This window comes from Arachis duranensis, chromosome 1, assembly GCF_000817695.3.
Source record: "Arachis duranensis cultivar V14167 chromosome 1, aradu.V14167.gnm2.J7QH, whole genome shotgun sequence".
NCBI classification, from domain to species: Eukaryota; Viridiplantae; Streptophyta; class Magnoliopsida; order Fabales; family Fabaceae; genus Arachis; species Arachis duranensis.
In genome coordinates, this window is record NC_029772.3 from 8,462,160 (window position 1) to 8,488,904 (window position 26,745).

Here is a 26,745-nt window from a genome sequence, read left to right on the forward strand (position 1 = left end):
TAAGTTTTCATTTGTAAAATTTGTTAGTACCGTTTTTTACTTATATGCCAAATAAAATAACACACTGTTGAAATATGGCAATCCTTCAGATTTTTGCACCTGTTTGCCACGCGGACCATTGGTGGTTATGGGTGATTGATAGAAGAAAGCAGAGATTTCATATACTTGACCCGCTACACAAGAAAGCTCCAAGCGATCAGAGAAAGCAGCTTAATAAATTCACTGTAAGTTGGCTCTGTGTTCTCCTTTGGGTGTATTTTGTGGAACCATTTGGGTGTATTTTGTTGATCAAGTTGAGTGTATGTTATTTATTCAGTTGGTTGTATCATGTGCATTCATTTGGGTGTATTTTATATCTTTAGTATGTTCTAAATAATCATTGTTTGCATTCATTTGGGTGTATTTCATTCGGGTGTATTACTGATTTGTTTTGGTATTTAAGGGATATGTAATTTCAATAATGAGAGCATATGTTGGCGGGGAACCTCTAAAGAAAGGCGAGAAGGAGAAGGAAATTAAAGCATCATACGTCAAAATATCAGGCCAAAAATCAACGTATAAATTTATGACTCTGAACATTAAACTTTTCTAAATGAGATTTGTAATTTATTTTCTTCATTTTTAGATATGACTGCGCTATCTACGTTATGAAGTGGCTTGAGTTAATTGATCCGGAAAACATTAAAAGGGGGAAGTATGAATGGGATAATTGGAAACAGGTAACTGTCTTTAGAATTATATAACTCTGTATTACTTTACTGACTTAATATTACTGTTTAAACAGAATATACTTTTTAATTGTAGGACGACGTGGACCACTATAGAGTGGAGTATGCTTCGCGGATACTATTCAGTGAAATGAGTAAAGAGAGAGATGAAGCAATTAGAGCGAGTAATGCAATAAGACTGTCAAAGCCATCCTCCGTATTATTGAGTCCGTTTTGTCAGATAAATTTTACTGATATAGAAAATGAGTAATCCAACTACTAGCTAGTTTGTAAATTGAACAAATGCTATAAAAAATTGCCATTTATAAACAACTTATATTCAATGAAATTTTTTTCCATAGTTAAACTATATGTGCTGTTAAACTGTCTATGTTGTATTCAAAAGCTGTATTACAGGTGGTTAAATATGAAGGAAAACATCAAGGCAGATCTAAAGACAGATTATAAATTTTACACCCAACGGGGAGTTTAATATACACCCAAGATTGCTTAAAATATACACCCAAACTGTATGTGCTGTTAAACTATTTGTGCTGTATTCAAAATGTATGAATTACAGGTACCAAAATATGAAGAAAAACATCAAATCAAATATCTACCTATAACCTGCGATTTTTTAAACCCAAATAAAGTTGAATTACACCCTGAAATCTATCCCCCCATGATGCTTTGAGACTAAAACCCTGAACCCTAAACACTTAAAATGTAAAATGTGAATTAACAAAAATACACCCAAAAGAACAGTGCTTTTACACCCATGTTCTGTAAAAATATACACCCAAAGAGTTATCCCCTGCTGCTGGTACCCTGAACTGATAATTCATAACGTGTCCTTGATATTGGCTGGAATTTGAATGCACCGCTGATGCAGCATCAAACAGGTTTATCTGAATATAAAACTCACATATTAGCTAAACTATTAACGAGAAAAATAAACTCAATCGCCACAAATTTAAAGAACATTACTTTTACCTCGCTTAAAACTTTCATTTTCTTCTTCTTTGTGGCATTTGCAATCTGTTTGTCCAACTTTGAACCTAGCCTATTTTTTGGACGTCCTCTTGTTCGAATCCTTGGCGGGCTTTGAAGCTCGTTAACGGATTCCAAGTTGGCATCTTTGTGGGATAAAGAATATGTCCCCTTCCTTTTGGCTTTTAATGATTCCATCTCGGCCATGACGTTATCGTACGCACGGTGCAGAATTGCAGTCAGTTCCTCCGATTCGGATGCAAATTCGCAAATATTTTGCGAACGAAAAACCAGTTGGTCGAACCTCTTGCTTCTTGGCTCCAACAGTGGCTCGTCGTGGCTGCTCTTGATGTGTGTGTGTCGCCTCTTTACCTTCTTACTCCATCGTTCCAGTATATATCTAGGTGACACTTGGCTTACTTGTTCAAAGCTTAACACGCTTAGTGCGTAACGACACATTATCCCTCTCGACTCGAATAATAAGCATTGGCATTTTATCTTGGCTGCAACTGAGTCGTAAGTAACCACAAACTTGTTGAATATTGAGCTGGAAACTTGTTCTCCGACTTCGTATACTGAATAGCCTAGAGCGGAATTCGTTAATCTGGTGATGCAATTCGCCTTTCCTCTGAATTGCGCTTGGACTTCCCTAAACTTTTGTACGCATCTTGAAACTGAGCTTCAATGGTGGATTTTGTTGCACACGGTATGACCGTATGAAAATCTGCAACATCTAATTCTCTCTCTGCTTGCTCCCTGCTTCCGAGGCAATTATCGTATTGTTTGATGAACTGAATAAGCGAGCTGTTTCGGGTGATAAACTTGTTAAAAAATGAATGCATGCTCTCGCTCCTTTGTGTGCTTCTCATCCCTGCCCAGAAGTGGTGATCCAGATAGATAGGAACCCATATGTGACGGTCTTCGTACAGATCTGCATCATACACCCAAACACAGACTATAAATACACCCGAGAAAACATGCAATTTACACCTCTACTGCAGATTTTAAAAAGACATTACCTGAAAGCCACTTGTCCGCAAGACCAAAATTCAGCAGAAAATCGTTCCAATTCCTATCGAATGAGTCTTTGCTAAGAGAGTTCCAAACAAATTGGCTCATTTCTTGTTCAATATCGGCATGTCCCTTGTACCCGTTTAATTTGCTTGGAATCTTCTTCATGGTGTGCCAAATACACCATCAGTGAATTGTTGTTGGCATACAGGCCTCTAAAGCCCTTTTCATTGATGCGCATTGATCGGTGAGAAATCCTTTCGGAGCGTTTCCTCCCATACAACGAAGCCAGCATTGAAATAACTATTTGAATGATTCAATTTCTTCGTTCTTCATCAAAGAGCATCCGAGAAATGTTGATTGACCGTGGTGATTCACCCCGACAAAAGAACCACAGACCAAATTATACCTGAAACAAATTACCATAGTGCAGAATGCAAAATCATTAGGTACACCCCAACAAATGCTTCGTATACACCCAATGAAACAGCCAATATACACCTCTGCTGCGGATTCATAAAAATACATTAATTTAGCATCATAAACAGGGGCAGTTTGTTACCTGTTTGTATTGTAGGTGGTGTCGAATGAAATGACGTCTCCGAAATACTCAAAGGCAGCTCTGCTTCTTGCATCGGCCCAAAAAGCTAGCTTAATCGATTGATCCTCCTCGAGTTCGAGCTCAAAAAAGAAATTCGGATTCTTCTCTTTCATTCTTAAGAAATATTTCCCGAATTCCTTTGCATTTTCTTGTTCGGAAACATTCCGCACTTTCCTGGTAATGTAATTCCTCACGTCCTTTTCGATAAAATTTAACTCGCGATGACCCCCCGCAGCCGCAACAAATGATTGGTAGGTTTTGCTTGGTCTGATACCGGCCTCCTCGTTATTCTCTATTTTACGATGAATGGACATGCTTAGTTCCCTGTGCTGTTTGAGCATCTCTACTTTACTTGGACAGCAGGGGTGTGAATGATCCAGCACAACCTTTGAAATGATCCAAGCACCGACATCCTTCAATGTTTGTATATAAATTCTTGCAGGACAGTTTAAACCGGCTGTCGGATTGGTCTTCTCAGTCGGAGATATTTTAGATTTCCATTTTCCCTCTCTGCTACATGTAATCAGTTGATTCTTAATCTCGTTTCCTTTCCTATTTGTGCTCCGAACTCTTGTAGAGAAACCTGCAGCCTTGGCGTAGTTCCTGTAAAATTTTCCAGCATCTTCAAGGGTGGTAAAGGTCATTCCGACCTTCGGAACAAGCTGGTCATCAACAACCGAGAGAGGCTGCAGAATACACCATGTCAAAAACTGTAAATACACCCATAGATATGATTCAAATACACCCAATCATGTCTGATATGATACACCAGAACCGCAACAACTCAACTAAAATGACAATAAAAGCCATAAACTGTAAATACACAGGCTGCAGAATACACCATGTCAAAAACTAAAAACACACCCAATCATGTCTAATATAATACACCTGAACAACAACAACTCAATTAAAATAACAAAAAAACAGTAAAGTGTAAATACACCCACACTTCTAGCAAAAATACACCCAAAAAAGGTCTCATCTACACCCGAGCATCTGCTATAAATTCCAGATAATTAATCAAAACTAATACATTACATTCAATCCACAGATTTATCTTCATGCATTATTTTAACGTCAATGTTCATGAATTATTCCCCTACACATTGCTATATAAATTACTGCAACAAAATTCATAGTAATCCTATGTAAATCAAACCTCAGGAACTTCGTTAGATTCAAATTCATCGCCCACTTCGCCTGGATTCAGCTGACAATCTGAGGTTGAATCATCCATTATCTTCAAAAATGAATTCAAACTTTGATTTCAGAAATCGAATAGAAAACGAAGATGGAGTTGCAGAGAGAGAAACTAACGTAAATGACAAAGAACATACTAGTGAGAAAAGAGGAGAAAAGAACGATCGAGAAGAAGGAGGAAGAGGCGCGAGAAGAAGAACGAGCAAATCTGAAAATAAGGAGAACGAAAAAGGAAACAGATCTTTTAAATTTGGTAGTTATATATACGCATGATATTTATAGAGCGCGTGTATTCGACGTATGTGTAGCAGCGCATTTTTTTAGTTTATTACTTAATAAACTTGTAAAGCATACAAAGGACTTGTATGCGGAGTTTTTCTGTAAAAACTTCTAGTCAATTTTTAATGTATTAAAAACTATTAAAATCAAATAGTACACGGTGATTATATATTATATAGTGTGAATTGGTTAGAAGTTTTCAAATGAGTTATCATTATGTTTCGGTTAGTAATTTTTATGACTTTGTTATTATCTTATCGGCTCCTCTTATTTTTTTTCAACTCTTTCATAGTTAAAAAATAATTTAAAAAATTAAAAAAATTGAAGATATTTTTAAATAAAAGACAAATAACAAATAAAATTTTTAGTATTAAATTCTTATTTTTAATTATTTACCCTATAATTCATTAATTCTTTCATATGCCTTGTTTCGATTTTTAAAAATTTAACCTAAAACAAAACTAACAAGTCAAATAATAAATAGCAATTTACAAACAATTACTAAAGATAAAGGGTAATATCGTACTTTCATATAGGTAATATCCACATGACGATGTCACACTCACTACCTTCTGTTTGAAGTTCGAACACAAAACTTGAAGCTTGAAACTTGAAATTGAAACTGAAAGTGATCTGATTCCCAAAACAAAAAAAAAATCCTAACAAAACCACAGTTTTCTGGCAACAAAGTTTTTGACTTCCGATTCAACCACTCTCACTCTCAGGTTATTTCTTTTTTCCTACTATTTGGTTAAAAAAAAAGTGTCCTTTTTCCTTTTTTATTATTATTTTTCTGCGATTCGTGATTAGGGATTTGGGATTGTGTTTATTCGATTTTAATCATGTTTTATGCTTTTGGGTCATTGAAAAGTTTTATTTTTTACCTTTTTTATTTTAATTACTTCTCGTCCCATTAATAAGAGTGTTTTTTTTTCTTCGCTCTTTTTTTTTATTATTTTTCTCAGCATCAATAATCATCAAACTTGATAGGAAGAACAACCCAGAATAGTTTACCTCATTGAAGCATTTTCTTTTTTGAAACAAAATAAAAAAGGAGAATTTTATTTCTTTAATCTTTGTCTTCAAGAATTCAGCTAGATTATTTGCTCCTAAGAGGGAAGAAAGCAAGTTTGGATTTGTAGCAGAATTGTGATTAGCATTAGCAACATATAATGCTGTAAGAGAAACTTTATGGCACAATAAAAAGTGTTTTTATTTCGCAGGTTTGAATCTTTAAGGTGTTGTATTTAATAATTTGGAGTTGCTGACAATGGTCTTGCTAAGTGGCAATAACAAAAGGTAATCTTTAAAATCACCTAGAGTTTATCTGATTTTAGGTTTTCTAATGTTTAGTTGAAGCCATGATTGTTCTTATTTGTAGAAGTCCTATTGCTTTAGTTGACTATATTAAGTATTAATCTTATTCTTATCATAGTCAATTAAGATTTGCCGTTAACCAATGGATTGTTGCATGAACAAGCTGGATTCGAACTCTAACAATTGCTTAAGCAGATGAGTGAGTTCACCATTCGACCAACCTAAGTTGGATTTTCATAGTTAGTTAGTTAGTTAGTTAGTTGGTGATTATTGTGAATAAAACAGGGTAAAGAAAAAGGGGTCCCATCATTCGAGTAATTGTGAGCCTTAGGAGAGTCTAAGCGGGATGTCGAATACCCTATCTATCTTGTAAGTTGTAATTCATCAACAAACACTAATAATCTGTTGCAGTTCTAACATTAGCATTTTCCGTTTATCTTCTGGTGTGATTGAAATGTAAAATGTTTAAAATATGAGATGTCTTTAGCTGCTCGGATTTCATTCATAATCTTGGGATATGGAGAGGTTGCCTTGACACTACTCCCTTAGAAGTATGCTTAATCTTTGATATTTGATATCAAAATAGTTTTTGGGATTTCTCTTCTTTTGTTTCTTCAAAGTATTGCGAATATGGTGAAAGAAAGAAATGAGACGATGGCGACAATAACATGTTTGGAAATAGAGATAGAGGCGCATACTTGTCCAGTTGTCCTGCCTCAGGACAAATTTTTAAGATGACTTGTGCAATTTCAAAATATAGGGACGTAAGAAACGTGTCATGGGGATGGGACGTGTTTCTACTATCGCATTGTCTCCGTTGTTTCCTACCTAGTGACAAGATCCAAATGCTATCTAAGAACTTAGCAGTGTGTGTATTCGGTGAAAACATCATTGCCGTATTTGTAACCTGCATTATTTGTCTTCATAACCGGTTTATGTTTACCTGATGTTTAAGTGCAGTGTTTCGCAACAAACCAATGATGAGAGATCCAAAGCACAAGGCGTTACAGCAATTCACAATTCGCAAGGAAACAAGAGCACTGATGGTGGCCGAATCCAGAGTTCGTTCGACACAAGCATGAATAAAGGAATGACAATAATGGATGAATTCAAATATGGGTTTCCATCACAAGGCTTGTCAACTACTTCAAATAAATGGTGGGGAAGTAGTGATCATGATGACAGTGCAGGCACCAATGGAAGCCGAGCTGAGTGTAAACTTGAAGAAAGTGCCGCCGGGGAAGCAGAAAAGGTGGCATATGAAACTGGAAATGCTGGAAGCAGCGAAATTCCTCAAGGAGCGGCTTTGCTGATGACCGTGCGCAAAAGAGCTGCAGAAGAAGGAAGAGAAGCGCTCAAGTTAGGCGTTTTCCAACGCAATGGTGTAAACAAGCTAGGAAAAAGGGAGAAAACACTGCTTCGCCGAATATTCAGATCTTCATTGCCAAGTTCTTGGATACCTGATTTGTAATTTGGTGTGCCAGAATTCGAATTCTGGTGTTTGGAGCTAATGACATGATATGTGTAATACTCTTGTGCTGAGGTTGCTGAGATTGTAATGACTAATGAGAGAATATGAGAACCAATTAGATAAGATTTGATCAAAATTAGTTACAGCTTTGAGTTATTAACTATGGACACAGCTTTTTTTCCCTTTCTTAATGGAAATTAAAATGTTTAATATTAAGGAAGAAATTTAAACAATATTGTGTTAGTGAAATTTTTTTTTTCTAAGTTCATTTACAATTTCCCTTCTCATCTCTGTCTTTTTTTTATAAGTTCGTCCTAACACCATTTGTTGCTGTCGAATATCTTAAATCCTAAATTCTAAACTCTAAAATCTAAATTCTAAATGCAAAATCTTTCAAAGAGTGAGGGTATAAATATAATTTTAATATAAAAATTAGTTCAATAGACATTTTTCAAGATGTATTTTAGACTGAATCATATTTGGAAGAAGATTTTAGAGAGCACCAAAATGGGGTTCTAAGCTTAGGCTCACCAAAAAAGAAAGTTGGGTTTGGGTTTAAAGAAATTTGTAGATATGTATTCTACTGGAAATGTATAGTAGACACCTAAACTCATGGTTTCCACGTGCTTAGTTTATTGAAGAGAAAAATCCTAAACGATTGACAATTAGATTTTTAATACAAAAATATTATTTTTGACTCCTAATTTTTTTTTATAAGACTGTCAATATTTTCTACCTATATTAACGGATAAACCTACATAATATGTTAAACGGTTGATTTATCCATTAAGAACGAATTAGGATTAACAAATTCTTTTTTGTTAAAAGTCTTGTCTTTTAAGGATAATTATCAAAGTCGTTTAGTTTTTATTTTTATTTTTTATTACATTTTTCAAATACATTAGCTAAATTTATTGTATAAAACTAAGAAATATTAGTGATTTTTAAATTGTTTTTATTTATAAAAATTAAATGGAGAATATATTAATGATTAACGTGTCACATAAGTATATTTTGGAGAGAGATTATTGGCAGAGAACTAACCAGTCTCACGGAGTTAAATATCAAGAATTGAAAAGAGTATTTTTTTTATTTAAAGACCTCGTAATCCTTCCAAAAAATTATCAAGATCGGGTTGGATATTTACTCTTTATTGAATATTAGTGAGAAGAGTATTATTTAATAGATATAGTATATCATCTTTTTTATTTATTTACTTTTTTCATTCTGCAATCTTACATCAGCACGTTTGTGCTATGATTCTTCTTTTTTGGTCTGTGTAAATGAGATGAGGTCTATTAGTGTCCAAAATAAATAAATATTTTTATTCTGTAAAAATAAAAATCTAGATAATAATAATAAGCACATCCACACCTAGTGTATAATATTGATCTTAAAACAAACATCTAATGTTATATTTCATAAAATGGTAAAGGCATGTTCATGTGCTTATAATAATTAACATGTTATCTGTTTTAGAGATAAATTAAAAGAAAACGAAGATGTTGATGTATAACCATTAGCCAAACATTTTAATTGTAATTTATGGTGGCACCATGTGATATTTTTTTTTAGAGAAACAAAAAAAAAGAAATATGAAATTTATACCAAGTTTTTTAATACTCTCACATTCTTTTTTTCTGACTTGTGGGAAGGGAGGGGACATTCATACACTAATATAATGTGTAAAACAATTAATCAATTATTTTATAGTCAATAATTACATTTAATTTTGTTAGCATAAACCTTAGTATTATTAATGTTAGGAAATAGACCCAAATAACTAGCCTTAGGAGAAAAAGTTGGTCAACCACGTGAGGTGCACATGATGCATGTGAAGAGTTGTAAACTTATAAAATGCACATCTCATATTCTCATTAGAGAATTAAAGAATATAATATATAAAATATTAAAGAATTAAATAATCAATTAACAAAGCAATAGTAGAATTAATGTAGTCATAAATAAAGCTTTTATCAATGAATTCTATAATTTAATAGTACCACTAATAAGTAGCAATGAAATAAAATACTCCTATATAGAATACAGCATCTCTTAACATTAGTACTCTGTGACAATTGAGAATAATTGTTCTTATGTCATTGTTTGTTTCATGGTTTTTGGATCTCATTACTAATTTTATTTGAAATTATTTTTAAGAGCTTTTGAGCAATATATTACTCATTTGACATTAAAAAAAAATTAATACCAAACAAGCAATGGATTAATGAAGGAACTTCTAATGAATCAAGATTTTTACATATGAAGTAAAAATAATAACCTAAATTAGATTACTGAAAATCTCTTGATGATTAAAAGAAATGTTTTTATTTTTTATATGATATTTTTTATAAAATTTTGTAAATAAAAGTACTCTTTTTCCTATAAAATAGAAGGGAAAATATGCAAATCCCTAAAGTTAAGAACTAATCACTTGATTAAAAAGTTTTTTTTTTCAGGTCCTACTTAATTAAAAGGTTGAGTTACATATTATATTTAAGAAAAATGTGGGCTATGACAAATTTTTGTGTACATAGACTTTGCTTTATCCCTCTAATTACAAAGTTAATCAAGAAGATAAAGTCCACAATTTATGATAATTATCAAGAAAGAGAAAAAAGTTGCAAGCTTGTTGTCTGGGTCATACTTTAATAAAAAGTTATGCTTCAAATCAAAGCTTTTGTTTATGTAGTTCTTCCTCCACTTTGATTTGGTAATGTGGTATAGCTATGTTAAAAATTAATTAGATGTCAATATATAATAGATGAGGATTAATTAAACATAAACTTATGTAGCTATAACTATTTCATTTAATATCATATTCTTGTGAAACACTTAATATAATCTCATATTATAGAAAAGTTAAGACTCAAGAACCCTATCACTATGAGCTTCTTTTTTTAAAACATAAAATAATGTTTGATAACTAATTAAATATGAGAGATGATTATGAATATATACACTTTTTAATCTAAGATTCATAATATAAATTTACATTTTAAAAATACGATTTTATTTGGTATTTTTATTTTTCTTTAAAAGTTGTATAAAAAAGATAAAAATAGAAAAATAGAATTTTTTATTTTTTATTCACAAAATTCTAAAGAACACAAATATTAAAAAATAATTTTTTTGTTAAACGGATTATTTCCTTAACAATTTCATTACTTGACATTGACAATATACTAAGGCATTAATAAACAATAAGAAATCTTGGATTCAAGTTTCAAAAATAAGAAAAATTTAAAGTATTTTTTATAGATTATATTTTTTATGCAATAAGATTTATTATTTATTTATTTATTTTCCTTATTTCACACAAATAGGACAATTTTGGTTTGGTAAGCATACCTTAGAACAATCCTAGATTTGGCTTCAGCAATCAGCAGTTTCTCTCTGTTCCATTGAGGTTGACCCTTCTCTCTCTTAAAACCACTTAGCTTCTTTCTCTCTCTTCCAAACTCCACTTTTCTTTTTTTCACTTTTTGTTTAGCTTATTCAACACACTCTTTGAAAGCTAATAGCTATAAATGCTTATAACACTGTTCATCTCATTCTTGATGCTTTCACTTTACTCTTTCTCTTTCAAGCTTCCTTTCCAGCTTGTTTTGGTCCTGCCCTCAAATCCTTCAACTTTCAGTACCCCACCAACCATTTTCCTCACCTTTGCATTTTCTCTTCTCCAAAATCCATTTTTTGGCATTAAAAATTAAATTTTTATTTTTGGGGTGTTAGCACTGATTCCCTGCCATTGTTGTTAATACCTTTTTCATTGTTCTGAGTTTCTTTCTATTTCTTTTTTCTCCCCATTTGAGTTCACAACACTCACTAGTAGGTAACTATTTGTGTAGCTGCAACTCTTTGTAGAATCTGGGTTTTGTAGGCTTTGTGTTTGTTTATATGCCTCATTGTGTTTCTTTGGGAGGTAGAAGAAGATCAAGGAAGAGGTGATATTTGATCAACACAAAGGTAAAGAGAAAATGCTTTTTTTGACATTTTGCTTTTCTATCTTTTGTTTGCTTGGATTATAAGTGATGCTTTACATCACATGTTAATTTCTTTTCTTTTCTTTTCTTTCCTTTTTTGTTGTTAGATTTTTATGTGTGTGATTAGAATTATTCCATTAAGTTTTTTAAGTGTGACTTTTCTCTGATTGGTGTGACATAAAATGAAAATGGTTGTTGATTTTCTGAATGTTTGAAGTTGAAGCATATGCAATTGTATTTTTTTTCGCTTTGGGGATGCCTGAATTCTACAATTTCAGTTCATGTTACTGGTAAATTATCTTGAATTTTGAGGAAAATGTGTGATTGCTGATTCTAGAGTTGCTGAATATTTGGAATTTGAAATTAATTGTTAAGGGTGTGCATAATTGGATTCTTGCATGCAGGTAGGAATGCCTTGATTTTATTGGCTGAAGAATTTGGAGGGCAAGAATTGATTGACTTGTTGCCTCCAATTATGTCTGGCAACCATTCTTTAAAGGTTGAATTGTCGAAGACGACGGCATTATTGGGTTTGAGGCTGTGGGTTTTGATTGGGATAGGTGTTGGTGCATTCATAGTTCTAATTCTTTGTGTATTACCCGTATGGGTGACATTTCGGAGAAAGTCGAGGAGATCTCTGGACAAGATCCCCATGTCTCAAATTCCAAATGTCTCGAAAGATATCAAGGTTGACAAGGTTGGGGTGCTGAATTGTCATGATCAAGCTGAGAGTGTATATATTCCTGTTCATGACAAGGCAAGTGATAATAATAATTCAGAAAAGTTGTTAGTTCATTTGGGAATGAGCAAATCCAGTGATGCAGATAATATCAGCCAATGCAGCTCGATTTTTCATCACGAGAGAGGGTTTAGTTCGATGTCCGGTGAAGAAGGAAGCTCCAGCACATTTAAGAAGCAGTCTGCATTGGGGATGGTAACTGCATCACCTCTAATTGGTTTGCCCGAGGTTTCTCATCTTGGATGGGGCCACTGGTTCACCCTTAGAGATCTTGAACTTGCAACCAATCGTTTCTCGGCTGAGAATGTGATTGGTGAGGGTGGATATGGAGTTGTTTACAGGGGAAGGCTAATCAATGGGTCTGAGGTGGCAGTGAAGAGACTTCTTAACAACTTGTAAGCATACTTTATGACATTTTTGGTACTTCCCTCCTTAATTTTCACATATAGCTTTCGATCTGTAATTGAATTGGTTGTTGAGTTCACAGGGGACAAGCAGAGAAAGAATTCAGGGTTGAAGTGGAAGCTATAGGCCATGTTAGACATAAAAATCTTGTGCGGTTGCTTGGATATTGCATAGAAGGAGTACACAGGTAAAACTTTTTCTGAACAAGTCGCATTCATTTTGTTAAAAAATCTGTTTTTTTTTTGTATGTTTTATCTTATCAATAATGGTGTATCTTTACACTTCATTTATAGGTTGCTAGTGTATGAATATGTGAACAATGGTAATTTAGAACAATGGTTACATGGAGCTATGAGTCAACATGGAATACTTACCTGGGAAGCTCGTATGAAGGTTATACTCGGCACAGCCAAAGCGTAAGTTAAACTTCACATTCATCATTGTTTTTCTCAAGTTAAATCAATTGGCATGAATCTTGGATTTGTGACTATCTAAAATTCCTCATCTTGTGGCCATGGTTGTGAATAACTCATTTTATCCCTTGTTTTGTTACCATAAATTAATATATCATCAAAATGCTTGGTATTGAGAGTTTATTCATGTAATCATGTTGATATTGTTAAATATAACATTTACATGTTCACATATTTTGAGATTTATTTGAGTCCATTAGAATTGTGGATAACATGATATTGTAAGCTTAGCAAGCATTGGAACTAATCTAGACTCTTGAGATTTTCTATATTTTTCGGTTTTAAGCTTTCACTTGTGGCATTGGTTTTCAATTTTATTGTTATTGGACTTATGATTGTTTGCAGGCTTGCTTATTTACACGAAGCAATCGAACCAAAAGTTGTTCACCGGGATATAAAGTCTAGCAACATATTGATTGATAGTGAGTTCAATGCGAAGGTTTCTGATTTTGGTTTGGCCAAACTTTTGGACTCCGGGGAAAGTCACATAACTACTAGAGTAATGGGAACATTCGGGTATGTTGAATATTTTGTTGTCTTAAATTTTATTTCATAAGTAGAAACTAACTCCTCTTCACAATTTCAGTTATGTGGCACCAGAATATGCTAATACTGGCATGTTAAATGAAAGAAGCGACATTTACAGCTTCGGTGTTGTCTTGCTAGAAGTGGTTACCGGAAGGGACCCGGTTGACTATTCCCGTTCCGCGAATGAGGTGTCTTAATCCTTACAAATGATAATTTGCCTTCCTTATTCGGTGTGTTTCGGTACAATGCTGATAGATGTTATTATGATTATCCCCATGACAGGTGAATCTTGTTGAGTGGCTCAAGATCATGGTGGGAACAAGGAGGGCCGAGGAAGTTGTGGACTCTAGCCTCGAAGTGAAACCATCGATGCGTGTCCTAAAGCGTGCCCTTCTGGTCGCACTTAGGTGTGTCGATCCTGATGCCGACAAGAGACCCAAAATGAGTCAGGTTGTGAGGATGCTTGAAGCAGACGAGTATCCGTTCCGACAGGTTTCCTTCAATATCTCATCCTATCCTATGTTTATTAGTCCCTCCTTCTATCTATATATGTCAATTTTGACAGAATCATCCAATCACGTAATGCAACATCAGTAAAAATAACTACCTTTTACATTGACTATATGAATGGTCATTCAAAAGAACGAACGTGATTGGATGATTGTGTAAAATATTTTATACTACCACTGTATCAAGAAATAACTATATTTTTACTGTTTGGACTAGTTTAACTCTTGACATTATTAAATCATTAGGGCATATAGTCAAATTCATGGGTTGCCTTGGCAATGAAGATAGGGGCATAAAGGGAGCATCACATTTTTGCATCTTTTGCATTTTATGTGCATTTTTACTTTGGACAAATTTATGCTTAGTTTTCTTCAAACTTTGATCTTCTACAAGTTCTCTTCAGTCTTAGTTAGGCTGCCAACCTTTGATGCCTGTCGAAACAACGAAATTTGAGCTAACCGTGTGTAATTGAAACTGTATTCAGGATCGAAGAACTAGAAAGAGCCGCACCGGCAGTATGGAAATCGAATCTGTGAAGGATAATTCCGGTCCATCGGATGCCGAAATGGTGAAGGGTCCTGAAAGCAATGTGCTTGAGACATCCCAACAATAGGATTTCAGTTACAACCATATGACATACATAACCTGCATGTACAATTAACTTTGTACTAATTATAGTAAGGTGAAAATTCAGGTGCAGTCAACTTCACGTGAAGTTGATAGCTGAAAGTCGTTAAATGATTTGAATGATTTGACTAAGTTTTTATCTAACGACTCCCAGTTATCAACTTCACGTGAAGTTGACTGCACTGAGTTTCCACCTTACCGTAACCAACCAAACAATATATATATATATATACACACACATCCAAGTTTGTGTTAAGAAATTTTTTTTTCTGCATCTGAGAAGAGAATCAGATGAAAGGTTAGCTTATCTAGATAATGAAGCATATTCTTATTCAATGTGAACAAATTCAATGCAATTGCACAAAAATTTGAAAGGAATGTGGGTGAGTGAGTGAGTGAAATGCTAGTAATGCTGTGTATATATGAAGGTTACGAAAATCGAACTGGTCGATAATGACGGATAAGGTGACTAGTTCACTGCTTTAATGGTTTGACCGAAATTTAAATGGTTTAATTAATTATTAAATAAAACTATATATACAAGGAGCCTACCTTCTTATTACAAGATTGTTTATTTTGAACCTCTTTATAATCCCTCTGGTTATGGAGAGTGGAGATAGGGAAAATTCTTATATTTGGCTTCACTATCCTTGACACTTTGATTTAAGATTAATTATTATAAATTGTATATATGCTCCATAAGTTCTAGTGGCTTATTGAAGCTTCTTTTTAATTGCTTTTAAGGGTTGTTTATCAAAAACCAAGAACTGGTTAATCAGTTAAAAAATCTTAACCAAATTTTAAATAATTTGTTTTTTTTTTTCAAATGGTTTATAAATTATAACCAGTTTAAAAAAATGGTTAACCGAATTGGTAAAAATTGATTTACAAACTGATTAACCAAATCAAAATCGATTAATGGTTTGAAAATTTAAAGTTAACTTTTCTAATATAAATATGCTATAAATTTAAATCAGTTTTATAATAAGCAAAAAAGAAAACATTGGTTTTCTTTAAAGTGTCAAAAATCGGTTTATAAGTTAAAATATATTTTTATAAAATTGGTTTTTAAATGAAGAAATCGGAGTTTAACTGAAAAAAAAAATCGGTTTTTAAATGAAAAAAAATAGTTATTTTTTAAAATCAAATTTTTAAAATCGATTTATTATTTTTATAACCGGTTTTTTTGTTTAAAACTAGTTTAGTTTATTAACTTAAACAAAATTTTTAGTCAACTAAAATTAAGTTTAGTTTTTAGTTAACTTTAATCATGTATATCTAAGGATAACCCATCAGAAATGCAGGGATGAGAATACCACCCGAATCCGCAGGTATCCACCCTGCTCCTACCCGCTCGGGGCGGGTAATTATCCGCTCCGCACCGAGGTGGGTTTTTAGCGGGACGGGTTCTTGAGAGTGCGGGGCAGGGCAGGGTCGGGTTTAGGTAATACTGGCTCCTACCCGCCCCGCTATATATATAATATATAATATGTATAATATATGTAAAATAATTAGTAAATGATTAATAATATTGTATCATATTTAAATTTTTATTTTAATTTATGTTATGTATGTGATGATGGTTATATAAATTTTGAAATTTTATTTTATTTATTGAATTTTAATAATTATAAGGGTGCGTAGGGGCGGGACGAGTTAGGGTTCAACGTTTTATTACTCATGGGTAGAAGTGGGACAGGTTCTATGCGAGTTGTTGTACGGCGGATAGGGGTCGGAAAACCCACCCCTACCCTACCCGCCCCGTTACCACCCCTACAAATACCTTATGAAAGATGTATATGCAAACAAAAATATCAATACCAAAATCAACAATAATACTCTTAAGATTTAAAAGCATGACAAATATAACTAAATATTACATACATATTAGGATTTTAGTGGTCCAATTTTAATGTAATTTTTTTTTTTACAATAATTATGTTATGTGTTCATAAAAAATTAGCATCAAATTAGTCACTCAAATAAAATATATATTAAAATAAAAAATATATATTAAAAATAAGTTTAACAACACATGTATTTATATACAAATATTTTGTGACTGATTTTTTGTATATATATAACATTTTTGTTTTTATAAACATGATTAGAAAAAGAGAGTCGTTATCTTTAAAATTTTGTGATTTTATATTAAGTGAATTTTTTGGCTTTTATTTTTTTAATGATAAAATTTTTTAAAAAAATTAGAGATAAAATCTTTTACTAAATTTTGTTTGCTTTTCTAAATAATTATTCAAAATATTTCTACAAAAGTTCGAATCAAAATAACAAGTCATTTATTAAGTGTAATAATTATTTGCCGTTTATAAAAAATGATATTTTTATTTATTTTTGTTACGTTTTTTATAATTTTTGAAACATTTTTCTATACTAATTTTTTAGGAATAATTCTATCAACATCAATTTCTTTTAAAAATATTTTAAGTAGTTTATCTTTTTTTTTTCAGAATATGAAATTAATATTGCATAATTTATATAAGGGTAGTTTTGGCATTATAGTTTGTGACGAAAGAATAATTATTTCATCCCCTACCATATGATTGTAAATTGTAATTAAAGAGTAATTTTTTTTTTTACTAAAGATGAGAAGACTCGAATCCGTGATCTATTAAGTAAATATAAAGAGACTATACCATTTGAACTATAATTCATTGGTTAATTAAAGAATAGTTATTTATTCATGTTGATCCATAATAATTACTTAGTAACAAGAACATTTGGCTATTAATATTTTACTATTTTATTTGCTAATAAAAAATTAAAAAATTTAAAATATATTTAAAATATTAATATTTTAATAATTTTAACTATTATTTTTAATTAATATATTATATATTTCTTTTATAAATAACATCAATTATTAAAATTATTAGAATACAAATATTTTAGTTACATTTAAAATTTCATAGCTATACAACTTGTAAGTCAAATATGTGTGTTAGGAAATTGACATTTTAATTAGATGAATCTTTCATATCACATCACATCCTTCAATAATTGAAATGAAGACCAACTTGATTATTTTAATCAACATAAGATGATTCCTATGATGAGTCACAAGTTATAAAATCACACAAGAAATGAAAGTCAAATCCCAAATGTATGGTCTGCCATAGTCCCATTGCCACGTGTACCTTTTCAATATTTCAGATAGATAATGTTACACTTATGGTAGATAATTGTTCTGGAATTTCTTGTATAAGGGTAATATTTTTTTGACTAAATAATTATAGTTTGATTTATTTCTATTAATATTAAAATTTTAATCAAAATGAATTTTTTTATTAATGATCTTATTTTATGTGATAAATTTTGTTTTGTAATTTATAAAAATTTTAACTCAAATCTCTAACTCAAATTTAAAAATTTAATTCAACTAAAGTTTAAAAAAGAGAAAAAAACATATGAATGTTATAGAATTAGCTCTATGTGATTGATTCGATTTGGATAATCATGTAAAATTGTAAAAAATTAGCTCTATAAAAATTAACTTTTATCTCAGCCTTATTTTTCAGGTATTTTTTCCAAATTTAACAAATACTTATAAAGTATTTGTAAATTGTCTAACAAACGAGCCATCATAAAAGCAAGAATAATTTCAAACTACAATTTTTGAGATGTATTTCAATTTTTTGTTAATTCTTGTCACACATTCTTTTAATTACTAAATAAATAAATAACTGATTTTCATTTAAGAATTTAAAATTTTAATAATATATTTGTTATATGAATCATACCTAATTTATAAATTTCAAAATTTAACTTATCAATATCTAAACCATATATATTTTAATTATATTATATGTGTATTAAAATTAGTCACTAAATATATTAAAATATAAATATATATTAAAAATAAATTAATACATAAATATACTAATAATTGATTTTAACAATTAATTTTAGTCTATAAATAAAATTTTTTTATATATTTAAAAAATTAGTTAAATTTGTAGACAAATTTAGAAAACTAAAATATTATATTTTATTATGTTTACTCAAATAAAGAACTGATCCTCTGACTTTTTAAAGACACATTAAAATAAAAAAATAAAATAAAATAAAATAAAGGCCAACCCCTTGCAAATTCGATTCTTTTAGGGAACCATACTAATCTGACGTGCCTGTGACAACTGTTCTGTCCATAAGGAAAGTTAAAAGAAACTAAAATTACAAAATGACCCACATCGCACCCAACTCTCCTACACAGGTGGCAAGAGATACGTGGGCTGTGACAGAACCAAATTGTCACAGCCAGTGAGAATAATCTAATCTCAGTGACTAGTGATTACTATAAACTGAAACGGAAAAAAAAAAAAACCAAAGGACCGAAAAAAAAAGCGCGAGAATTAAAAAATAAAAAACAAAAAATAAAAAATAAAAAATAAAAAGAGATTATGCTTTTAAAAAGTGATATATAGAGAAGAAAGAAAGAAGAAGAAAGGGTTCGTTGTTTTCTTTTGAGTTTCGTGTGTTATTCTCTGTTTGGTTGGTTGGAAAATAAATAGAGATAGAAAGTGAAAGTGAGAGAGAAAATCCGTGTCTTCCTTTTTGCGTTTCGTTTTGTTCTTTCGTGCAATGGGGAGCGAGAGCAGGAACGGTGACTGTTACGGCGGTGGAGAGGCGGCGCTGCCGGCGGCGGTAAAGAAGATTGTGCAGAGTGTGAAGGAGATTTTGAACTTTTGCTCCGAGCAAGAGATCTACGCTGTGCTTAGGGAATGTGACATGGACCCTAACCGCGCCGTCGAAAGGCTTCTAGCTCAAGGTTTTTTTTTTTTCTTTTTTAAATTCTTTTTCTTCGTTCTTGTTACTACTCTGTTATTCTTTCGGGTTTGAAGTGAAAAAACGATGAATATTATTTATATTATTATTTTGTGTGTGGTGTTTGGTAGCTGAGAAAATTGGTGACAATGTGCATGTTATTTACTGTGTTTAAAATTTTGCCAGCTTTTCTCTCTGTTTTCTTTTCTATCTTCTGTTTGATGTTTAGTTGCTGAGGAAATTGGTGACTGTGGAAGTTTTTTACTTTGTTTTTTGTTGTTTTTTTAACTGTTTATTCTGGTTGAGTGAACTTAAAGGTTCAGAGACAGGGAAAAGGAACGAAATTCTAAGTTCATTGGTTCTATATTATGGTTTATTTATATGAATGATGGAATTTGGCGATCTGTTTAGTTGTTGTGTATCTTGAATAAGAATGATTTTTTATGATTTGTTTTGTTATCTTAATTGTTTTAAGTTTCTATTTTTTTTCCCGGATATTTAATTGTAGATACTTTTCATGAGGTTAGAAGCAAACGTGAAAGAAGAAAAGAGGTACTCCTCGTATGACATTATTCATAAATGTGTTGAGGATGGCCTTCTTATAGGGTGTGTAATCAACTTGCTTATTTAACTTCAGGGAAAGGAGGCATTGGATTCAAGGACAAAGGGTAGTAATGGTGGGCTGGGTCGGGCAGGCAAAACCGGCAATGGCAGTGATCGTAGTGTTACCAATAATGAGTTTACACATTTGACTTATAATGGTATGTTGTCTGATTGCGGCATGATCCTGCATTTCTGCTAGATGCAGATATTATACACATTTAGTATTGCATTGTCTTACCTTGTGGAATGTGTAATTTCTTTCAGGACACGTCAAACCTGTTAACAAGGAAGATGTTGGGTCTATTGGTACGACAGTTACGTCATCCACAAATCATGTCGTGGGAAGAGGTTCTAGAAGGTTAGCTTATTTTTCTGTATGCAATATAGTTTCTGGTGTTTTGTATGAATTTAAAATATAGCTGACTTATGGAGCATGGTTTGGTATTTGGTATATTTAATAAGACAGTTATCGCTTTGTATTTACTTGGAAAGGACAATTGTTGACATCCAAAAGTCCATTAATGTTTTGGTCATCGAAGGTCAATGCTCCAATTAAAAAGCATCAGCGGATTAGATTATTGGCGATTGGAAATAACTGAAGCATTAAAGGGATTGTTTTGCATTTTTTTCCTTAATTTATATATTCTCCCTAATTATGGGTCCTGCTAACTGCTGCTGCTATAATTCTTTTTTTACACGAATTACATACTGATTTCATGCATCTGTATTCAATTATTTTTGTATTTACTCCAACGTGGCAGGACACCACATTGACAACAGCATTATGGATTTGAAAAAAATAATAAATAGAGCTTAAGTGATTAAAATAAGTAAAATAGAGCTTAAGGCAGGACAAAGTTTAAGTATATATATAATGACTTCTTTAAATTTTTGATTATATTACCATGTCTGTGTCCTGCTTATATCTACTGGTGGTTAGATGTAAGTGATGCCGTTGGGATAAGGCGGCGTTGTTGTTGTTGCTTTTGTATGCATTTGTTTTATCTAGATAATTTATATAAACCATGAATACTAATATTTCTGTAGTACTCGTGAGGTGAACATTTTCGTTCTGATTTCTGTGTCTTATATTGGCATATCATACTGAAATTACTGCTATTAGAAAATTTAACAATATATATAACAATGTCTCTAACTATTCACCTCTCTTATTTGTTGAGAAATTGTTGCAGCGATTCTTTTAGTGCTGATACTGGAAGTTCGTCATTGGGAACAAGCGATTCCATATCAGTTTTTGCCCAAGTTTCTTCAGGACTTCAAACCTCACTGCTAGGAGTGAGCAAAGCACATCTTACTATGGCAGACATTGTAAGAATGGGTAGAACATCCCAAAATGTTTCACATGACGATTGTACTGCCTCAGGAGTTTCTGCATCTGGAAATTCAGAGACAATGCTAAATCTGGACAGTCAAAGTCATTCTGAGCAGCAACCTTTTCATGACAAGTGGCATGTAAATGAACAGCCAACTACCAGCAGTTCTCAAGCACCAACCGTATTTGCCTCTTTAAATGCTAATGGGCCTTCTAAGCAGAGTAGCTTGTGTGATACAGTAGTTAGTGTGTGCAGGAATTCTGAATTAGATTCATCCCAAGGTGCATGGGGGGATTGTGCTAGTGATGATGTTATGTGCAGCAAAACTAAACTAGAATCTCATTCAAACTCTAACTCAAAAGATACTTGTTCCTCTGATTTACATCATTCTCAGGGGCATGAAGGTTACTATTCTAACTGTTGTTTCAGCTTTAGAATAACCAACTTCTCTATTGTTCTATGAAGTCTTCTTTGTGGTCGAGTTATGCTGAAATGAGATTTAGGATAACCTACTTCTCTAATTTGCTAGTAAGCATAAACTATATTGCAACATGATGTTAAGTCATCTTGGTGAATGATGCTTTTAGTTAGCTCTTAAGATTCAATACTATGATGCTTTATGAAGCCACAAACTATATATGGACTTATTCATGAAAAGTCGGATGTAACTAAAATATCTATGTTTAGACCTCATAAAAGAAATAAATATATATTTAAACTGAACTTGAAAAAGCCCTTGTTCTTAATGTATTGATTAATACTTTGTTTACATAATATGATTCATGTAATTGACTCCACTATTGACCTAAGGATTGATTGTTGTCATTGTTGTTGGAACTTGTTAATTGGATTTTCTATTCTTTTAGAAGCTGGAAATGCACCTAAATGCTTTTGATGACCTATATTTCATCTAGTTTAGGATCCATGTATTAGGTACTGATGCTGAGTTTACATGGACTTGGACTTCTCGAAACCTTTTTCTGTTGTTGTGGAGGATTGGAAGTGATATTTTCTAACTGTTTAGGTATTTAACTGGGTAAGTTTAGAACATTTTTCTGTTATACGTAAACGTGAATAAGACCATTAGCTGAAATGTTGAGTTTGAAATGTGAAGTATGGGTAATTTCCATGATTTTGGTTTTAGTTTCTAACTTTTATACTCGAGTTTTGTAGGAGTGTCTGGTTTACGAATTGTTATATGTAGAAATCAATGTGAAAAGGCAATGCTAAGATGTGCTATTTTTTCAGCATTCTTAATGCATTGAAAATATAGCTCCCATGCATTATCTACTCTGCTTTCATCCTCTTTTTTGGCTCAAGACCATGTTATGATTGCCAATATTCTATTTATATCTTCACTCTAATAAATTGGCTAGTAATGCCTTTGCAGATGTGTTATTGGCAGCTTCAGATTTCAAGGGGCTAAGCATAAGAGATTCTAAATTGGAAATGCCATTATCTGGAGATAATCCTACGGTGGTTCTTCCAAATGATGTACATTTACAAGCTTTGGCTGATACATGCTCACATTTGAGTTTTGGAAAATTTAATGCCAGCAGTAATACTGCATCTTCTGTGATTCCTACACCTAATCTTCCTAGAAATGGATTGGAAGAGAAGTCTGCAGCTATTGATAGTTCCTTGGTTCAGTTCTCAGACGCCAGGCATTTCCTTTTCCATTACCAACTTGATATACCCTGCTTTGTCTATTCCAACGCATCTTTATATTGTTTTTTCTCTGTATTAGTTCTGTACAACATGGTGGTAAGCAACTTGAATTTGAGGCTGTTAGAGGATCAACAGGTGATAAGAATGATAACTTCCTTTCATCTCCTCAGCAAGAGCTTCTGAGGCATATTATTCCAGAGGAAACTTTTGGGCATGAAAACAACGTGGTGGCATCTGTATCAGATCCCAATTGGCAAAATTCTCGCTGGGTGACTCCTTCCTTGCCTTTGAAGCAGCCAGGCTTGCAGAGTGGAAGTCATTATAATTTTCCAAGAGAAATGGTGATATAATAGTCCTTCAAATTTGAGTTGTTTTAAGCTTTCAGAAACTAATGGTTTTACTGTTGATATTGGCATAATGATATAAGGTTACAGTAGAACACTGATTTCATTGACATCATGTCATCTGTTCTATGCTGCTGTCTCAATCTAGTGGGATAAAACCTAGTTGTTTGTTTGTTTTCTGCGCTTCTATCCTGTATTAATGAGATTTGCTTCTATTTATCTTGATGTAGCTTGATGAATCAAATTCGATTCCTGGTGATATGTTCAAATTCGTTGGGTCACAATCACAACCTGGAGGATACAATAGTTCATTGTTGTCTACAAGCAATAATACCAATTCCATATCTGGGGTATGTAGGAAATATTTTTCTGTGCTTATTATGTTCATTAGTTGTTTCTGTGATTTTATTGTTATTTTGCCTGCGCTGATAACTTAATACAACAGAAACTCTTCTGCTTAGATATTCAACTTCCTGATGCTTGAATCACTAGAAGATTGGTGGTAGAAGTTTATTAATGAGATTTGCTTTTATTTATCTTGACACAGCTTAATGAATCAAATTTGATTCCTGGTGATATGTTGGCATTACCAAGATCTGAACAACCTGTACGATACAACAGCTCAATGTTGTCCCTAAGCAATACTCCCAACTCCATATCTGATGTAGGGAATATTCTTCTATGCTTATTTTGCTCATTAGTTGTTTCTGTGATTTTATTGTAATCTTGCCTAGGCTAATAACTTGATACAACATAAGTTGTTCTGCTAGAAATATCCAACTTTGCAATGCTTAAATAACTTGAAAATTGTTGTTAGAAGCAGATGTTATTTGAAGGTAGAAGACTAGAAGGTTAATTCCCATTAGTTTTGATTTCAATATTTCTTTTGATTTGAAGTACAGCACTGATGTCTTGGTAGGTTGTGAGAATGAGGAATTAATAAGGAATGGATATGTCATCTGAATCGTGATACTACTATGATTTGGGCTTTTTGGCACAACATTAAAACCATCATTTGACAATGTTTTTAACCATAATCCAAGTTTAAGTTAATATATATTAACATCTGATGAAACAACAGATTTGAGTACTAGTTGCATTCTAGTTGATGTTGAAAGATATTGCATTGTTAGTTATTTGGGGCTTAAAAGGTTCCAAGGGATTAGGGCCCTCAACTAAGGTATTGATGAATCGGGCCTAATAAGTAATAACTATCACTGTTGATGTTTTTTAATATTGAGTCTTGACAGATGTTGAATAATATAGGTCATGGAACCTGGCATGTTCGATCTACCTAAAAGATCTGCACTTTCCCACGAACCTATGGTGCAATCCTCAGTACAGTTCCAGCAATTCCCCAACATGGAAGGATATTCTTCATTGCCCCGTGATCAATCATATATAACAGCCATCAATTCACAGCAACCATTTTCAGGCAATCCTCGATATAACCAATCTGCTTTGGACATGAAGTACAACCTTCATCAAGACAGAAATGAACTACTAATGAATAGATTGCCTCCTGCCGCTGCCAGAGAAACCTATGCTTATGGAAATCATGGCTCTTCCTTTTATGGTCCTAGAAATGTTTTGCCAAATTCATCTCTTGGTTATGCAATGCCTCAGAGTAACATAGATGAGATTTTACCTTCTCAATATGGCAACGGTGGGCGTAACATTAGCTCTATTCAACAGGTTGGTTTCATACTGTTTTCTTTTTGCGTATGGATGATGAATGATCTTATCTAGAAAGCTGTTTTTGTTAATATCAATGTATTCATATACAATATTAGTGTAATTGTTTTTGAAATAGTTATTTTCACTAATTGTGCATCACCCTTTAAGTAATTTCCTTGAAGTTGGTTGACAGTTTAAGTTTATACTAGTGCATGAAAGTTATACTCAACTAATAGTTTTTACATGATTGAATGCTATTAGCTGTAGTTTCTATTTGTGAAGATCTTCATAGTTGGCTATGGTTGAGCATCCAATTATTGTTAATTAGGCGTTTATGGTTTCACATGAACTGTTAATGATTATATCCATTATCCTTGTATGTTCCATAACCCATACTATTATGAAGCCCACTCTTAGATAATATTATCACTTGGCTTAACAATTGTTTTCATTCTTCTACATAGAACGGTAGCTTATCTCAATGGGATTATGGGGCCGCGCCAAGAGCTTCATTTCGCCCCGAGAGGACCGAGTATAACTTCATGAGGCGGCAGCAGCAGCAAAATTTGGCGCCAGTGTCTCAATATGTAAATCCCGGATATTCTGACCCTTATCATTCTCAGAAACAGGTTGCGGAAGAACTTCAGCAGGCAGGTGGTTTACAAGGTTTGTCACCCCAGCAATTGCAGCAACTATGGAGATACATTCACTAACTGTATACAACCTGCTCCTTTTTCCTCCCTCTTTTTTGCTTTTTGAGGAATTATTGTAGCAGGTTTAGATGAATTAGGGTTTCAAAATTTTCATTCAGATGCTCGGCTTTAATACAGTTGTACATGCTTCTAAAGAGAACCGAAGTTGTCACATTCTAAAGGGGGTATTCCTTTTGAGTTTGGCTTTGTGCTGAGTTTTGGTATCACTTTGCTTCGGTGTGAGATGTTCATTCTTTTCTTTTTCTTTTTGTTAATATAATGTGCCCCGATTTAACACCCAGCATAAAAATTGACAAATCGGCGATGATCGTCACCGTCACCATTGATCGGGAATGCGCCACGAGCCCACGACACGTTCCCATGTAGTGAGCTCTAATTTGTTGCTAACTGACCAGACAACATTAGAGGATCACATTTAGGGGGAAGATGAGATGCAGTGATCTATCTAGAGTTGATAAGAAAATGTCGACTTCTATTTATTTCAAAGTGTTGGTGAGGGTGACTTCTATTGTATCAGTTGTGATGTCAACCTGTGAACTATTAAACTAGAGTTCAAATGTCCGTTGACACGAAGATCATCTATTTGGCTTATATATACAAAAATTGCCAACATCATAAGTTCATAACAGAGGAAGAAGTACAAAATACATTGTTGAGGGATTATTACAACAAATAAACAGATGAGTGCCGATAGAGAAAACGATAGGATCCATGAGAAATTCTAGCATATTCAAAATGGGCAAAAATAGTGAAACTTGAAGCACATTTTTGTGAAACAAG

The 26,745-nt window shown here is 32.8% G+C and overlaps 3 protein-coding genes across 4 annotated transcripts; all 3 read left to right on the top strand.

Moving 5' to 3' along the window:
- The first annotated feature begins 5,346 nt into the window (after positions 1-5,346).
- Positions 5,347-7,736, top strand: LOC107495523 (uncharacterized). Its single transcript, XM_016116671.3, has 3 exons — positions 5,347-5,513; positions 6,012-6,087; positions 7,066-7,736. Exons 2-3 carry the CDS (start codon positions 6,059-6,061, stop codon positions 7,574-7,576), a joined length of 540 nt encoding a protein of 179 aa, XP_015972157.1. The 5' UTR covers positions 5,347-5,513; positions 6,012-6,058; the 3' UTR covers positions 7,577-7,736.
- A 3,219-nt stretch (positions 7,737-10,955) lies between these two features.
- Positions 10,956-15,331, top strand: LOC107495507 (probable receptor-like protein kinase At2g42960). 2 transcript variants are annotated; one of them, XR_008003606.1, is made up of 9 exons: positions 10,956-11,545; positions 11,967-12,696; positions 12,789-12,893; positions 13,000-13,122; positions 13,525-13,695; positions 13,766-13,895; positions 13,990-14,199; positions 14,702-14,899; positions 15,018-15,331. XR_008003606.1 is itself a non-coding variant. In XM_016116653.3 (8 exons), the coding sequence occupies exons 2-8, from the start codon at positions 12,038-12,040 to the stop codon at positions 14,828-14,830; spliced, it is 1,527 nt and encodes a 508-aa protein (XP_015972139.1). In that variant the 5' UTR covers positions 10,957-11,545; positions 11,967-12,037; the 3' UTR covers positions 14,831-15,331. The 2 variants fall into 2 exon arrangements, 1 of the variants encoding a protein (XP_015972139.1); XM_016116653.3 differs by having other exon boundaries at positions 10,957-11,545; positions 14,702-15,331.
- A 3,979-nt stretch (positions 15,332-19,310) lies between these two features.
- Positions 19,311-26,168, top strand: LOC107495498 (uncharacterized). Its single transcript, XM_016116647.3, has 11 exons — positions 19,311-19,630; positions 20,135-20,178; positions 20,264-20,387; positions 20,494-20,587; positions 21,423-21,967; positions 22,954-23,227; positions 23,311-23,572; positions 23,806-23,925; positions 24,123-24,239; positions 24,842-25,270; positions 25,717-26,168. The coding sequence occupies exons 1-11, from the start codon at positions 19,444-19,446 to the stop codon at positions 25,963-25,965; spliced, it is 2,445 nt and encodes an 814-aa protein (XP_015972133.1). The 5' UTR covers positions 19,311-19,443; the 3' UTR covers positions 25,966-26,168.
- Positions 26,169-26,745: the final 577 nt, after the last annotated feature.